The following is a 17,166-nucleotide window of genomic DNA, read 5'->3' on the forward strand; positions in this document are numbered from 1 at the left end:
GTTAGGTATTCTACTACTTATTTTAATAAAGCCTGGATTTTATTTTTAACTTTAAAAGCCTTAAGCTTTCTATATCTAGAAAGGTCTCTATTAAAGTTCTCATCATCAACTCAGAGTCCCATCAACAGGTGGTTATTTCAGTCAGTGAATTACACTAAATAACTAAATAACAAACAAAACCCCCCAAACACAGTACAGTAGATCAATGTACAGCAACTAGTCAGCAAGACTTTATCCTTCACAACAATTTGTCTGATGATCAACACTGCTGAATGATACTGGAGACCTCTTGTATATAAATAAAATCTCATTTATCTAACTTGCTAATCATGTCATAGACAACCTCCAACAGACAAAAAGCCCATTCCAGAACAACGACAAAATTAAAATCAAAGAAAACACTCCTGGTGATTTAATTACACTGCAAGCTTTGCAATTTCAGAATATTCTGATAATTTGGTGTAACTATCAAAAAGAAAAATTCTGAAGAGAGTCTGTTTTACCACAAAATGTCTTGAAGAGTCTTCCCAGCAGCAGTGAATCTTATCTAAAAGGCTCCTACAAGCCCTGCTCAGCTCTGGGATGGGTAATGGACTTAGCTCCAGAGAATCCCAAGAGCTGATGCCATAATAATTCTGTAACAGGCTAACAAATAACCCTCATAGCCCCTATTAACTTCCTCACTCAGCTCCAAAAACCAAAATTACTTCCTTTGGTTTCCAGAAACACAAATCTATCCTCTCTCTAGCTGACAGTGACCTTAGAGCAAACCACAGGCCATGGGATGAGGAATCATCCTAGCCATGGACCCAGACCACCCAGTGAAGCAGACAGTTAATGATCCTACTGTCCCATGCTAACTTCTGATCCAGGCCCAATAGTTTTTTGAGAAAGAAGTGTTTGCCCCATGCAAAATTATGCCAAGCATTCTGCAATATTTTATAAAATTGCTGATCAAATTCATGTGGCCGAGAATATTTTCTGGCATAATTTAATTTACTATTATGGACAGTCTCATAATAGCCCAGTAAGGGCCAAGAGTCCCATGCAGCTGTGAAAGAGACAATGATCAATACTGGCATACCACCCTGGGTTAGGGCCTCCTCCAAACACAGAAACAAGCGGTCCTTGTCTCATCCTTAAGTGCCAGTTAATCAGTACCCATGTCTAAATCCATGCCAAATCCTGTATTTGTTGTTCACAATAATGAGTGAAGCAACCAGAAAAATGTGGTGAGAACTGTAGGCAGGTATTTCCCTGTTGTGACATCTTGTGCTTTTGCTAGCTGTGGCATGAGATAGTGTAGGGAAGGAAGAGGTGTGAGAAGGAAGCAGGGGAGGCAGATGCTACTCTGGATGATGTAGTTATAGAAATAATAGTAATAATGCTTAATAGGAAGAGAGTATGGTTGCATTTGAAGTGAACTCACCACAGTACTAAAACTGCCAGCATAGCAGCTGATCTGACTGAATGCTTCAAGGTAGGGCACCATGTGCCTGAGTCTTCTGGGATGCTAGGAAAGGCCAAGATACTTCAGCTTTATGCATGTATGCACTTAAATCTTGCCTGCAGTGTGAGGTGGGAATTACTTTATTGCATAGTAGAATTGCTCCTTAGCTTCTTATATGTGTCACTGATGCTTCATGACTGAAATTCCCTTTTGTGCACGGGCTTGTGAAAAGCTCTTCTTGAAACGGGGTGCTTTGTCCCCCCACGGCTATTCTCCTTAACTTCAGTGTATGGCCCTAAACCAGGCCTATTTTCCATAATTTTCGACACCTTATTTGCTTATTTCCTCACCACAAGAATGAGCATTTATGTCAAGTGACTTACCAAAGATCATCTGACTTACCGAACTTGGTTTCAGTCTGTATTGGATGGCTGCACAGAACACCCTGGAGAGGAGCAGGTGAGCTCTGTGCTGAGGTCCAGGTTCAGTTCAGAAGGGTCATTTCTTAAGTTCCTCACCTGTTTGATCATACTTAGCAAGTCCTTTTCCTGAGGATGCAGTATAGCACTGAAGGCGTGGGATCATGCATGGGACTGGGCAGGATAGCATAATGCTTGCCAAAGATTTCCTCATGCTCTGCATAAAGGAGGCAAATCTAATAAGCTGCTCCGTGCTGGACACAGCTGGTTCCAGCCAGCTCCAGCCACCCCACTGCAAGGGCATGGCTGAGCCCAGCTGGTAGCACCTCTGGGCAACTATTTAAGAAAGGGCAAAATGCAGAACAGCAGAGAGAGGAGTGAGGAAAAAAGTGTGAGAAAAAATCCTATGAAACTCAAGGTCAGTGAAGGAGAGGGAGGAGGTGCTCCAGGTGTCGGAGCAGAGATTCCCCCGCAGTCCGTGGAAGCAGGTATCTCCCTGCAGCCCGTAGAGGACCACGTCGGAGCAGATGCCCACACCACAGCCCAGGGAGGACCCCATGCTGGAGCAGGTGGATGTGCCCTGAAGGAACCTGCAGCCTGTGGGGGACACATGCTGGAGCAGATTTTTCCTGAAGAACTTCAGCTCATGTTGAAGACTCATGCTAGACCAGTTTGTAAAGGACTGCAGCTGGTGGGAAGGACCCATGCTGGAGCAGGGTAAAAGTGTGAGAAGGAAGGAGTGGCAGAGAGGAACACTGTGTACTGACCCCAACCCCTCACCCCCCATTCCCCTGCACCTCTTACAGAGGAAGTAGAGGGGTCAGGAATGAAGTTGAGCCTGGAAAAAGGGGTTGGGGGAAGGTGTTGTTTCAATTCATTTGTCTTTGTTTCTCACTCATGGAATCTATTTTAATAGGCAATACATTTAATTAAGTTTCCCCAAGTTGAGTCTATTTTGCCTATAACAGTAATTAATAAGTGATCTCCCTGTCTCTATCTTGACCCCAGAGCTTTTTCATTCTATCTTCTCCCCATGTTCTGTTTGAGGAGGGGGAGAGAGCGAGCGGCTGGGTAAGAGTTTGGCTCTTAGCTGAGGTTAACCAACCATTAAGCGATAGGGTCCAAGTGATGTCAATCAACAAGATGAGTTAAAATTGCTAGTAGGACTGTCATAACCACAAATGACTATGGCCAATAATACAGAGACTACCAGTAAGACCCTGCTAGCTTGCCAAAATCATGTTTAAGCTAGGACACGGTTATCCAAGGCATTACAGACACTAGTTTATAGTTGTCTGATGACCTAGTAGGAAAAGTAGGAAGACAAAACCTGAAGTTTCATTACAAGGAACACTGACCAGACAAAGATCTCCAGATGTAAACACAAGATTTCTTCAAATCTAGATTCCATTTTCAAATGGAAATGACACACAGTATGAACTGACAAAGGTTTTAGCATGAAATGTATAGTTCAGCTTAGTGGAGGCCTGTCAAGTTTGCTTTTAATAGGTGTAAGAATCTAGATGAAATGACAGACACTCTTCTATAATGACAAGAGCTAGACCTGAGACCTGCGATTCTGTTGAAATCGAGAAAAAACAAGTACATAGTTGAGCCCAACTTACATAAATCCCCAGAACAAGACACATTTTAAATCTGTTTTACTTAATTTGTAAAGAGAATCATACGTAAGATAAACTGGTGCAAAATTATTTGGTCTGATTAAGTTAGCTGATATATTATGTACACTTTTCTACTTGCAACATTGATTACAAGTATCTTGAATATTTGTATTTGCTAACCAGAAGAACAAAAACTTCCCTCTTCTGCATTGCTCATAAACAATTTACTATTGCTACTGTTAAACTACTTAGCTGTCACATCGTAATTCTGCTCTCTGACAAAAAATATCAAAATATCAAAGTAATTTATGAAATATGCACAATTAATGTTATCTGTTTGTTTGGTAAGTGTCCTGAAAATACCTTTCAGTGTGAATGTATGATTCAAATATTTGCAAACACTATTTTATTGTATTCAGGCAAAGCTTCTGTAGAAAAACTTTCAGATATCACCCATGATTGTACTCCATTTTAATGAGTTTTTCAGTTTTATTTTGAATAAACTATACAGAAGCAGTCATGTAGTATGCATTAGATTCTTACATTTTAAGTAATAAAGTACACACACAATTTTCTGCTTCTTCCTGTAAAACACTCAAAGATTGAATTCGTATTTCTCTCACTGTCATCTTATTATGAGAATACTGCAAAGAGGAAAACAAATTACTCCTATCCGTTAATTTCCTCTTACCTAATGGGAGCTTTAAAAATGATGGAGCTTCCCTGAGGTACTGAACAGTGATGGTAACTTCATCGCCAGCATTTCGCAGTAGGTGTACCTGTCAGTGTGACAAATAACAGCTACTTTAAACCAAAGAACCACCAGTCATGGAAAGCACATTACTTACAATGAAATCAACATCTCTGTTGACCTATAATAAACTCAGTATGAACATTTCTGACTGGGAATGAAGAATATCTTGAGGGTCAAGTCACACCAACAATGGATGAGAGTAGGCAAGACCAGTGGAACAACCTGAATAAATAATTTGGTGGGCAAGCTGATTTTATGTACCACCTGAACAAAACTTCTATAAACAAACTGATTTTATAAAACTGGCATAGGGTAGTAGGGAAATATGTGTTTATGTAGAGATAATTTATTAATTGTGTGTGTGTACACATAAACAGACACATAAAATCTATTAATACATCATACATATCTAGGTCTTAAGTATTTGGTTTGATTAATTAGGTAATACATTAAGCACATTTCTCTCTTTCAAATATAGTCTTTATTTTTGTGACTGTCTTCATTATCTGTAAGTATTTGCTAACCAGAAGGGAACACATACACACACATAGGTGTATAGACACATGTATTACAACATCAGAATTTACTTATAGGCATAGCACACTGCTGCGTAAGGAGCTTTTTTAAATACAGGACTTCAAATAACATCTTTGATGGAACTTGATTCCTATTACAGGGCAGAGGTATTGCCCACTTTCATACCCACGACAGTCAGGAAACAGGTATTGCATTTGGTTTCTATGTGGCCTGCACGCAGGGTCTGCAGCCCTAATCCTCTTTCTCAGAAATGGATGCTAATGCCAGTGGCCTCTAATCGGAGCACAACCAAAGCATGCATGTATCAAGCAGAAAAGTAACTAACCGCAGCAAACTAACTCCTATATATGTATTTACTGCTCTAATGCAGTACTTGGAGGAAGCTGGTGGTTGTGTTGCTTCAGACCACTCTTCAGCACAATGCCACATTGGCCAACAACATGACATGCAGGATTACCTCAAACATTATAACTCTTCCTCTTGTGCACCTGAAATAATGCTTCCACCAGAGACTGATGTATTCACCTACATGAGAACATCAAGCTTATGCGTGATGGATATGAAAACCCAGGACAGGTGAAGAAATCAAGTAAGCAGTCACACAAGCTAAGAATTTTAAGCTATAAAAATATTCTGGAAAAGAGTGAGCAAGAAAACTGACCATAAAACCACGAACACTAACGCTGAAGATAACATTGTCTGGACAGGGATTTGTCTCTAAATTGGAGAGACATGGATTTGACGGATGGACCACTTGGTGGATAAGGAATTGGCTGCATGGTTGCACTCAAAGAGTTGCAGTCAACAGCTTGATGTCCAACTGGAGAGCAGTGACGAGTGGCGCTCCTTAGGGGTCGGTATTGGGACTGGTGCTGTTTAACATCTTTGTCGTTGACAAGGACAACGGGATTGAGTGCACCCTCAGCAAGTTTGCTGATGACACCAAGCTGTGTGGTGTGGTCAACACGCTGGAGGGAAGGGATGCCATCCAGAGGGACCTTGACAGGCTTGAGAGGTGGGCCTATGCAAACCTCATGAAGTTCAACAAGGCCAAGTGCAAGGTCCTGCACATGGGTCAGGGCAATCCCAAGCACAAATACAGGCTGAGTGATGACTGGATTGAGAGCAGCCCTGAGAAGAAGCACTTGGGAGTACTGGTGGATGAAAAACTGAATAAGAGTCAGCAATGTGCACTCGCAGCCCTGTATCCTAGGCTGCATCAAAAGAAGCGTGCCTAGCAGGTCGAGGGAGGTGATTCTCCCCCTCTACTCCGCTCTCGTGAGACCCCACCTGGAGTACTGCGTTCAGCTCTGGGGCCCCCAACATAAGAAAGACATGGACCTGTTGGAGTAAGTCCAGAGGAGGGACACAAAGATGATCAGAGGGCTGGAGAACCTCTCCTATGAAGACAGGCTGAGAGAGTTGGGGTTTTTCAGCCTGGAGAAGGCTCCAGGGAGACCTTATAGCAGCTTTCCAGTACGTAAAAGGGGCCTACAGGAAAGATGAGGAGGAACTTTTTACTAGGGCATGTAGTAATAGGACAAGGGGTAATGTCTTTAAACTGAAAGAGGGTAGGTTTAGATTAGATGTAAGTTCTTCACTGTGAGGGTGGTGAGGCACTGGAACAGGTTGCCCAGAGAGGCTGTGGCTGCCCCATCCCTGGCAATGTTCAAGGCCAGGTTGGATGGGGCTTTGAGCAACCTGGTCTAGTGGAAGGTGTCCCTGTCCATGGCACTGGGGTTGGAACTGGATCATCTTTAGGGTTCCTTCCAACCCAAACCATTCTACGGTTCTATGGTCTGATTTGCGTGATTAAGTGAGCAGGCATATCAATCACCCATATAAAGTACCGCTGCTGCAAGCTTACTGTTTGCTGTACCGGTAAAATCCATTTATTTGATAAAGACTTACAGTGTCTTCTTCCATCCTCCTCACCCATCTTTCAGTCTGTCAAACAATGACTTCCATTGCTAACAAGCTGCAGTAGCACTAATGACCATAGATCAGTCCCTGGGAGCGAATGTTAACGTTTTGCATTCATTAAGTTAGGAAATTCAGCTCTGCAGGGGAGAAGCAAGAGCTCAATAAGGTCAGGGAATGCACATAACAGGCAGTCCTATCAGATTAGAGCTTGAGGAATGAAGGTCCAGAAGTAAAGGGGTAGGGGATGCATAAGAGAAACGAATATATTTAAAAAAAAAAAAAAAAAAAAGGGGGGGTGGTGCAAGTTTCCCAGAAAGGTCCTGCATTTCCTTTCAAGTTCTTCCTTCCTGATGGGCAGAATCCTCCCTCCCCCAGGGCCCCATTTCTCTGCTCTTCTTGTTCTCTACTCAAGCATTTTTACTTTTTTTCACAGGCTTGATCCACATTTATATGATTTACTACCAAAAATACAAGAGCTAATGCTACCTACACACACCCAGTACTCTGATATGAGGTGTTCTACCCAAGTCAAAGATTTTGTGGACAATGACTACAGAAGAACCTGAGATCTCATTGTGGAAAAACACATTGTGGAAAAAAACATTATGATCATTGATTTCTGACTAAAGTCTCTGTGCTGGTTTTGGCTGGGAGAGAGTTAATTTTCTTCATAGTAGCTGATATGGGGCTATGTGTTCGATTTCTGCTGAAAACAGTGTTGATAACACAGGGATGTTTTTGTTATTGCTGAGCAGTGCTCCCACAGAGCCAAGGCCTTTTCTGCTCCTCACCCCACCCCACCAGCGAGGAGGCTGGGGGGGCACAAGGAGTTGGGAGGGGACACAGCCTGGACAGCTGACCCCGACTGGCCCAAGGGATATTCCAGACCATAGGACGTCATGCTCAGCATATAAAGCTGGGGGAAGAAGAAGGAAGGGGGGGACATTCAGAGCAATGGCATTTGTCTTCCCAAGTAACGGTTACATGTGGTGGGGCCCTGCTTTCCTGGAGATGGCTGAACACCTGCCTGCCCATAGGAAGGGGTGAATGAATTCCTGGTTTTGCTTTGCTTGCGTGAGCAGCTTTTGCTTTACCTATTAAATGGGCTTTATCTCAACCCATGAGTTTTTTCACATTTACTCTTCCTATTCTCTCCTCCATCCCACCGGCTGGGGAGTGAGCGAGTGGCTGTGTGGGGCTGTCGCTGGCTGGGGTTAAACCACGACACCCTCTCAGGATGATCAGAGTAGGAATAACCAGGAACTGAAGCACAGCAAAATTAGAATGCTTCTTTAAAGTCCTACAAGAGTGTGTCAGGACTGCAAAGCAAACTAATGTGTCTTGAGTTCTAACGTATAAGAACAACTATGTCTCCTGAAATCCTCTGCCCCTTATTTCCTGCAATATTTTAGACCATATTTATTACTTACTAAGGACTGAAGATGATTGGTACCTCTACTGCTCCTACCCCACTGTTACAAGGATAGTTCTTCCCTTTATCTGCAGACTATTATACATATCAAACATATATATATATGGTATATATATATAACAGTCTATTTGATATATATAAAGGCTTATTTTATATATATTTGTATTGGGTCTGGCTGAGATGGAGTTAATACTCCCCACAGCAGCCCTCATAGCACTGTGCCCTGCATCAGTAGCTAGAAAGGTGTTGATAGCACACCAGTGTTTTGGCTACTGCTGAGCAGTGCTGGCACAGCATCAAGGCTGTCTCCCCAACATTTTTGCCCTCCCCTCAATGGCAGGCTGGGGCAGGGCAAGATCTTGGGAGGGGACACAATCAGGACAGCTGACCTAAACTAACCAAACAGATATTCCATACCATATGACGTCAGCTCAGATATAAAAGCTAAGTAAAGGGAGACAGAGGGGGGGCATTTTGTCTTCCGGAGCAACCACTACGCGTACTGAAGCCCTGCTTCCCGAGAAGTGGCTAGACATCGCCTGCTGATGGGAAGTAGAGAATAACATCATCTGTTTTTTTCTTTGCTTTCGCACGCGCGACCTTTGCTATCACTGTATTAAACTGTCCTTATCTTGACCCACGAGCCTTCTGTTATATTTTCTTCCCCCCCAGCTGAGGAGGGGGAGTGATAGAGCGGCTTTGGTGGGCACCTGGCATCCAACCAGGGTCAACCCACCACAGTCCTTTTTTGGCGCCCAACGTGGGGCACGACAACGGCAGTTTTGCATTAAGCGTTCTATAGCTAGTTATTAAGTGGCAAGCTCCTGTGCAGGTCACCGAGCTTGTTAGCTGCTTGCTTATCTCTAGCTTTCTGAGTTTGGGAACATGTTAATGCAAATAATGGCTGCGTGCTTTGTCCTGGCACTGATGGCTCTGTTGTGCTGTGGGAGCTATCTTGTGGGGAGAACGAAGGAACGTGGGAACGTGCTAATACAAATAATGTCTATGTGTTTTGTCCTGGCGCTGATGGCTTTGCTGTGTTGTGGGAGCTATCTTGTGGAGGAGATGAGAGAACACATCTCCCTCTCCCTACCAGGCATTGATGTGAATGGTTTTATTATGCAGGCTCCCGAGGTCCTTGTTCACCCTTATGTGAGCTGTTTAATACTAATAATTAATACTGGTGGCATATTATGGGTATTGTGGAATCTGGTCTCATCCTGGTATAAGAGAAGGCAAGTTTTAGGTGAGGCAATACTGAAATGTGCCCTCAAGCGACCGGTCCCTGGGTGGCAGGGTATATGGAAGGATTTGGGCAGATTCCTAGGACGGTTATCACCTCCCATAACCTGGGACTTTACATCTGAACAGGCAAGTAACCCTGGCAAACTGACACGCCACCTGATAGAAGGGTGCCTTGCTTATCCCAATGAAAACCAGCAGCTTCTTGCGCTGTACTGGGGCCTGGCCTATGCCTACCGAGCCATAGTTCAACACTGTCAGAGGACCATGGTTGAGGCAGGGACCCAGACTGTATCTGAGGACACCATGCTCGAGATAGGGACCCAAACAACAACAACTACAGTAATTGCCCCAGTAGTGAAAAGGAAGCAGTGGACAAGGAGATCAACGGGTCCATACCATCGATTAGTGAGGGAAGAAGAAGAAGAGGAAGGGTTTGATCTAGAAGCTGGTCCTTCAACAAAGAAATTGGAGGAAGGAGTGAGGGAGCTTAAACAGGAAGCGGAAACTACCCGGTCCCTGACGTCCTCAGAACTTCGGGACTTGCGGAAAGATTACAGCCGCCAGCCAGGTGAGCGGATTGCTGCCTGGCTGCTCCGATGCTGGGATAACGGGGCTGATAGTCAGCAACTGGAAGGCAAGGAAGCCCAACAACTGGGATCCCTCGCTAGAAACCGGGGAATTGAAAGAGGAATTGGAAAAGAGGCAGCAGTTTGCAGTCTCTGGAGCCGGCTCCTCTCAAGTGTGAGGGCAAGATACCCATTCAAGGAAGATCTTGTGAATTCCTCAGAAAAGTGGACTACTGCAGATGAAGGCATCCAGTATCTGAGAGAGTTAGCAGTGGTGGAAGTCATCTACAGTGATCTAGATGATGAGGAAGTATCCAAAGATCCAGAGGATGTCCTGTGCACACGGGCCATGTGGCGAAAGGTGATTCAAGGTGCCCCAGCATCGTATTCTAACAGCTTGGCAGCAATGTATTGTCCAGATATGGAAACACCAACTGTGGAGAAAGTGTCGTCTTGGCTCCAAAACTTTGAGGAAAATCTCTGTGCCTCCTCATCCCTACAGGACAGTGCCTTGGCTGTTAGGGATGCTCCAAGAAATCAGTCCTCTCCTGCCCAAGTCAGAGGGAAAGGGAGCCCAAGGCGTATGCCACGTGGTACACTCTGGTTCTTCCTGCGTGACCAAGGGGAGGACATGAGGAAGTGGGATGGTGAACCTACCTTTAAGCTGGAAGCCCGCGTACGTGAACTGAGAGGGAAGACAGCTGTTAAGAAGGGGTCACCCAAGAAGAAGGCTGTCAGCGTAGTTGCTGTAGAGGCCCAAGAAAGCACTCAGCGATCCTCCAAGCGCAGAAGAACTGAAACCACCTCCCTTGATTCTGGTGAGGGGACTTCTGGTCTGGTACCGCAAGGATCGGACAGTGAATATTCTGATGAGGAACAGCAATAGAGGGTCCCTGCCTTCGGCCAGGAGGAGGAAAGGGATGACCGGATATACTGGACTGTGTGGATTCGATGGCCTGGCACATCAGACCCACAGAAGTATAAAGCTTTGGTAGACACTGGTGCACAGTGTACACTGATGCCATCAGGATACAGGGGCACAGAACCCATCTGGATCTCAGGAGTGACAGGGGGATGCCAAGAATTGACTATACTGGAGGCTGAAGTGAGCTTGACAGGGGACAAGTGGGAAAAGCACCCCATTGTGACCGGCCCAGAGGCCCCTTGTATCCTTGGCATAGACTACCTCAAGAGAGGGTACTTCAAGGACCCAAAGGGGTACCGATGGGTTTTTGGTGTAGCCACTGTAAATGCAGAGAAGATCAAACAGCTATCTACCCTGCCTGGCCTCTCGGAAGATCCCTTCACTGTGGGATTGCTGCAAGTTGAAGAACAGCAGGTGCCAATCGCTACCAGGACAGTGCACCGTCGGCAATATCGGACAAACCGAGACTCCCTGGCTCCCATCCATGAGCTGATTCATCACCTAGAGAGCCAAGGAGTCATCAGTAAGACTCATTCACCTTTTAATAGTCCTATATGGCCAGTGCAAAAGTCTGATGGAGGATGGAGGTTAACAGTAGATTATCGCGGCCTGAATGAAGTGACACCGCCACTGAGTGCTGCTGTACCAGACATGTTAGAGCTCCAATATGAACTGGCATCAAAGGCAGCCACATGGTATGCTACAATTGATACTGCCAATGCATTTTTCTCCATTCCTTTGGCAGCAGAATGCAGGCCACAGTTTGCTTTCACATGGAGAGGTGTCCAATACACCTGGAATCGACTGCCCCAGGGGTGGAAGCACAGCCCTACCATTTGTCACGGATTAATCCAAATGGCACTGGAACAAGGCGATGCCCCTGAACATTTACAATACATAGATGACATCATCGTGTGGGGCAACGAGGCAGAAGAAGTGTTTGAGAAGGGAAAAAAAATAATTCAGATTCTTCTGAAAGCTGGTTTCGCCATAAAGAAAAGTAAGGTCAAGGGACCTGCACAGGAGATTCAATTCTTGGGAATAAAATGGCAGGATGGACGCTGTCATGTCCCAATGGATGTGGTTAACAAGATAGCATCTATGTCTCCACCAGCCAACAAGAAAGAAACACAAGCTTTCCTAGGCCTTGTGGGGTTCTGGAGAATGCATATTCCAGGTTATAGTCAGCTTGTGAGCCCTCTCTATCGAGTAACGCGGAAAAAGAACTATTTTGAATGGGGCCCTGAACAACAACAAGCTTTTGAGCATATCAGACAGGAAATAGCTCGTGCAGTAGCTCTTGGGCCTGTCCGGACAGGACCAGATGTACAAAATGTACTCTACACTGCAGCTGGGGAGCATGGTCTCACCTGGAGCCTGTGGCAGAAAACACCAGGAGAAACCCGAGGTCGACCATTAGGGTTTTGGAGTCGGGGGTACCGAGGATCAGAAGCCCACTACACCCCGACTGAAAAAGAAATACTAGCAGCATATGAGGGGGTTCGAGCCGCTTCAGAAGTTGTTGGTACAGAAGCATATCTCCTCTTGGCACCACGATTGCCCGTGCTACACTGGATGTTCAAAGGAAACATCCCCTCTACACATCATGCAACCAGCGCTACATGGAGTAAGTGGATAGCATTGATCACACAACGAGCTCGACTGGGGAAATCTAACCGCCCAGGAATTCTGGAAGAGATCATGGACTGGCCAGAAGGCAGAGATTTTGGAGCATCACCTGAGGAGGTGGCTCGTGCCCAAGAGGCACCACCATATAATGAGCTATCAGAAGACGAAAGGTGTTACGCTTTGTTTACTGATGGATCCTGTCGTGTGGTAGGGAACCATCGGAAGTGGAAAGCTGCTGTGTGGAGTCCCACACGACAAGTCGTTGAGGCCACTGAAGGAGAAGGCGAGTCAAGTCAGTTTGCAGAAGTGAAAGCCATCCAACTAGCCCTAGACATTGCTGAACGAGAAAAGTGGCCGGTACTCTACCTCTATACTGACTCCTGGATGGTGGCTAATGCCCTATGGGGGTGGCTACAGCAGTGGAAGAAGACCAACTGGCAACGCAGGGGTAAACCCATCTGGGCAGCAGCATTGTGGCAGGACATTGCTGCCCGTGTAGAACACGTGACTCTAAAGGTACGTCATGTAGATGCTCACGTGCCCAAAAGCCGTGCCACTGAAGAACATCGAAATAATGAACAGGTAGACAAGGCTGCCAAAATAGAAATAGCTCAGGTGGACCTGGACTGGGAGCGTAAGGGTGAGCTATTTGTAGCTCGATGGGCCCATGAGACATCAGGACATCTAGGGAGAGATGCAACATATAGGTGGGCTCGTGATCGAGGGGTGGACCTGACCATGGAGGCCATCACACAGGTCACTCATGAATGTGAAACATGTGCTGCAATCAAACGAGCGACCAGAGTAAAGTCTCCCTGGAACAGAGGGCGGTGGCTGGGCTTTCGATATGGCGAGGCCTGGCAAATTGACTACATTGGACCACTTCCACGAACATGCCAAGGCAAGCGCTACATACTCACCATGGTGGAAGCAACTACTGGTTGGCTAGAAACATATCCTGTAAACCATGCCACTGCCCGAAACACCATCTTAGGCCTCGAAAGGCAAATTTTATGGCGACACGGTACCCCAGAAAGGATTGAATCAGACAATGGGACTCATTTCCGAAATAACCTCATAAGCTCCTGGGCAAAGAAACATGGCATTGAGTGGGTGTACCACATACCCTATCACCCGCAAGCATCTGGAAAAATTGAGAGATATAACGGACTGTTGAAGACTATGTTGAGAGCGCTAGGCAATGGGACATGGAAACATTGGGATACAAATTTAGCAGAAGCCACTTGGCTAGTTAACACCAGAGGATCCGCTAACCGTCCTGGTCCTGCCCAAACAAAACCCCTACATACTGTGGGAGGAGATAAGGTCCCCGTAGTGCACATGGGGAAGTGGCTGGGGAAGGCAGTGTGGATTGCACCTCCCACGGGAAAAGGCAAACCCATTCGTGGGATTGTCTTTGCTCAGGGACCTGGGTGTACTTGGTGGGTAATGCGGAAGGATGGGGAGACCCAGTGTGTGCCTCAAGGACATTTAACCTTGGGGGAAAAATAATCTGTGATGTGAGTTGTATGTTGTAGGAAGTAATGTAGCAGGAATGACCTGAACTGCAGAGGAGTGAACTTCGCAAGGAACCAGACAAGTGCATCGGTGACCCAAACCAAGCGGGTGTTGGTGCCCAGCATTCGAACATACTGCTTTTCCTGTCCTGACCACTCATCTTGATGGATGGGGCCTAAGTCATAACCTGAGTGTGAACATCTGGAGGAGTGGAAGAAGCCCATGGAACATCTATCTTTTAAAGGACAAGGGATAGTAATTAATAAGAATGTATAAATCTGTACATTGGGTATAAAAGTGGTTTCAGTACGTAGTTTCAGCTGTAAGTGTTGGTAAGAAAGGATTTCAGTAATGAGAATTAAATACAATAATATGGTTAGAAAATATCTGTATTAAATTATGTGGGACCTGAGCAGGACGCAAATGGTATGGAATAAGGGGTGGAGATTGTATTGGGTCTGGCTGAGATGGAGTTAATACTCCCCACAGCAGCCCTCATAGCACTGTGCCCTGCATCAGTAGCTAGAAAGGTGTTGATAGCACACCAGTGTTTTGGCTACTGCTGAGCAGTGCTGGCACAGCATCAAGGCTGTCTCCCCAACATTTTTGCCCTCCCCTCAATGGCAGGCTGGGGCAGGGCAAGATCTTGGGAGGGGACACAATCAGGACAGCTGACCTAAACTAACCAAACAGATATTCCATACCATATGACGTCAGCTCAGATATAAAAGCTAAGTAAAGGGAGACAGAGGGGGGGCATTTTGTCTTCCGGAGCAACCACTACGCGTACTGAAGCCCTGCTTCCCGAGAAGTGGCTAGACATCGCCTGCTGATGGGAAGTAGAGAATAACATCATCTGTTTTTTTCTTTGCTTTCGCACGCGCGACCTTTGCTATCACTGTATTAAACTGTCCTTATCTTGACCCACGAGCCTTCTGTTATATTTTCTTCCCCCCCAGCTGAGGAGGGGGAGTGATAGAGCGGCTTTGGTGGGCACCTGGCATCCAACCAGGGTCAACCCACCACAATATTAAAATAAACCAATACATGTATGCTAAACTTTTAGCCAAGATTCAGCTATCACATTATTCTTAAATACTTCTGAAATTCTGCAGTAACTGTATGCTTTGTTTTAAATTTAAAGATTCTGGATTTCTACATTATCTTTAATCATAACTTCTAGATTAAGTGAGGTAAAGCTCAATAGTTTAAAATCAATTAAGCTAAAAAAAACTAGAATAGAATTAGAATATTAAAATAGAATGTTTGTTTTGTGGATTTAGATCAGCTACTTTGCACAAAATGCTCAGAAACTCATGAAAACTATGTCAACTAACATAAGCCTTTACTCAAAAGTAATCCTTTAATATTAGGGTATTTATATAGATGTATCATCACATAATATTTGGATGCACCAGCAAGATTCAAAATGAATATTCCTGAATATAGTTCTTTTCTGGAATACATCCATGATGAGTTGAATGGGAGCTAAAAAAACCTTATGTCCTATAGATCTTCACTATCATTCTGCCATATATAGCTGAGCTACATATATATATATATACACACACACATACACAGGTTATGCTTGCTTTGTTCAAAAGCTGAAACAGACTCTTATAACAGTCATATTAGACCATATGTGAAAACATAGTTCAGACATACATACAAAAATTTGTATGTATTTCAGACGTGTATAACTCCATATAAACTGATCCAGAGATGAAAAATGCCTATGAAAAAAATTGAAGAAACTGTCAGTATATCCTTGTGTATGTTTAAATTAGACTGCAGTCACTTTTCAGTCTCTGGTTACTGAATCTGTCTTCCCAGACTTCATTAATAACCACATCAGACCTTGAAATGTTGTTCTCCTCCTAGCCCAGTCACACTGCCTAATGACTTTGCACTGTTTATGCTAAACTACATTGCAACAGAGCCTTCGCAACTACATCAAATGCTTTTAAATGTGACCAAAATGGTTATAAAAGACAGCAAATCATGTTTTTTGCACCACTGTACTGATAGAACCACTGAATTTTGGAATCATTGACCAACAAAGCTGAATTGGAAGTATTTTCTATGAGCATATGTGTAAAGTTAACAAATAATGAATTACTTCATTCTCTTTTAAAAAAAAGTAATTAATTATGAACTTACATGTAAGCACTTGAAACAGCAGATGCACTTCACTTCATAATCTTGCACACAATCAGGTAGTCATTATTATTATGATTTAAAAAAATTGTAAGTTTTTAAGTTCCTGATTCTTATGTGAAAGTTGATTTGGTCCCCAAAGTGGAAAAACATTTGGCTTTATCCTTGAAAAAAAATCCAAGCTCAGGCCAAGTATGTACGGCTGAAAAAAATTCAACAAGTAAATATCCCGCAGGCAGCCACGCTGACATCTGCAGCATATAGGGGGGTAACGAATGCCTCGATTTGAAACGAGGAGGGTAACGCGCGTTACGTGTACGCGTACTGGGTGCGGGTGCCCAGGCGCTGGTAGCGGGACCTGCCGGGTGGCCTCTGTGAGGAGCGGCCGGGGCTGCCCCGAGCCGGACACAGCCGGTTCCAGCCCACCCACCCTAGGGCACAGCGCGGTGGGCAAGGTAGAAGACGGGGGCATGAAGGACTGAAGTTGAGCCTGGGGAAAGGGGTGGGGGGAAGCTGTTGGTTCAATTTTTTTGCCTCTGTTTCTCACTATCCAAATCTATTTTAACTGGCAACAAAATTAATTAATTTTCCACAAGTCGAGTCTACTTTGCCTGTGATGATAATTGGTAAGCAATCTCCTTGTCTTTCTTGACCCACAAGCTTTTTAATCCTATTTTTCCCCCTTCTCCTGTTGAGGAGGGGGAGTGAGAGAGCAGCTGGGAGGGCATTTGGCTGCTGGCCAGGGCTGACCCACCACTGGGGGTTCAAAACAGTTTTACAAAGAAAAAAAATAAATTATAAAGGAAGAAGTGCAGCAGTGCTATCCACATAGTCTAGGTTCAGTGAAACCAGCCTGCGTGCAACAATGCCAGAAAGGTGATACAGTAGGAAGAGAAAAGGACACCCAATGTATTCTCTTCCAAAGAAAAAATGTCAGCAAGTCAGTATCAGGGTAGTAGGAAGTCCGAGTTGGCAAGAAATACAAGATC

General features: G+C 44.8%; 1 protein-coding gene across 1 annotated transcript in view; it reads right to left on the reverse strand.

Moving 5' to 3' along the window:
• The window catches only part of SNTG2 (syntrophin gamma 2), a 308,015-nt gene that overhangs the window by 97,346 nt on the left and 193,503 nt on the right, over positions 1–17,166 (reverse strand). Inside the window, exon 7 of the mRNA XM_075049219.1 lies at positions 4,183–4,270. Coding sequence (XP_074905320.1) covers positions 4,183–4,270 — 88 coding nt within the window. The remainder of the gene's footprint in view (positions 1–4,182; positions 4,271–17,166) is intronic.

Source organism: Buteo buteo, chromosome 17 (genome assembly GCF_964188355.1).
Source record: "Buteo buteo chromosome 17, bButBut1.hap1.1, whole genome shotgun sequence".
NCBI classification, from domain to species: domain Eukaryota; kingdom Metazoa; phylum Chordata; class Aves; order Accipitriformes; family Accipitridae; genus Buteo; species Buteo buteo.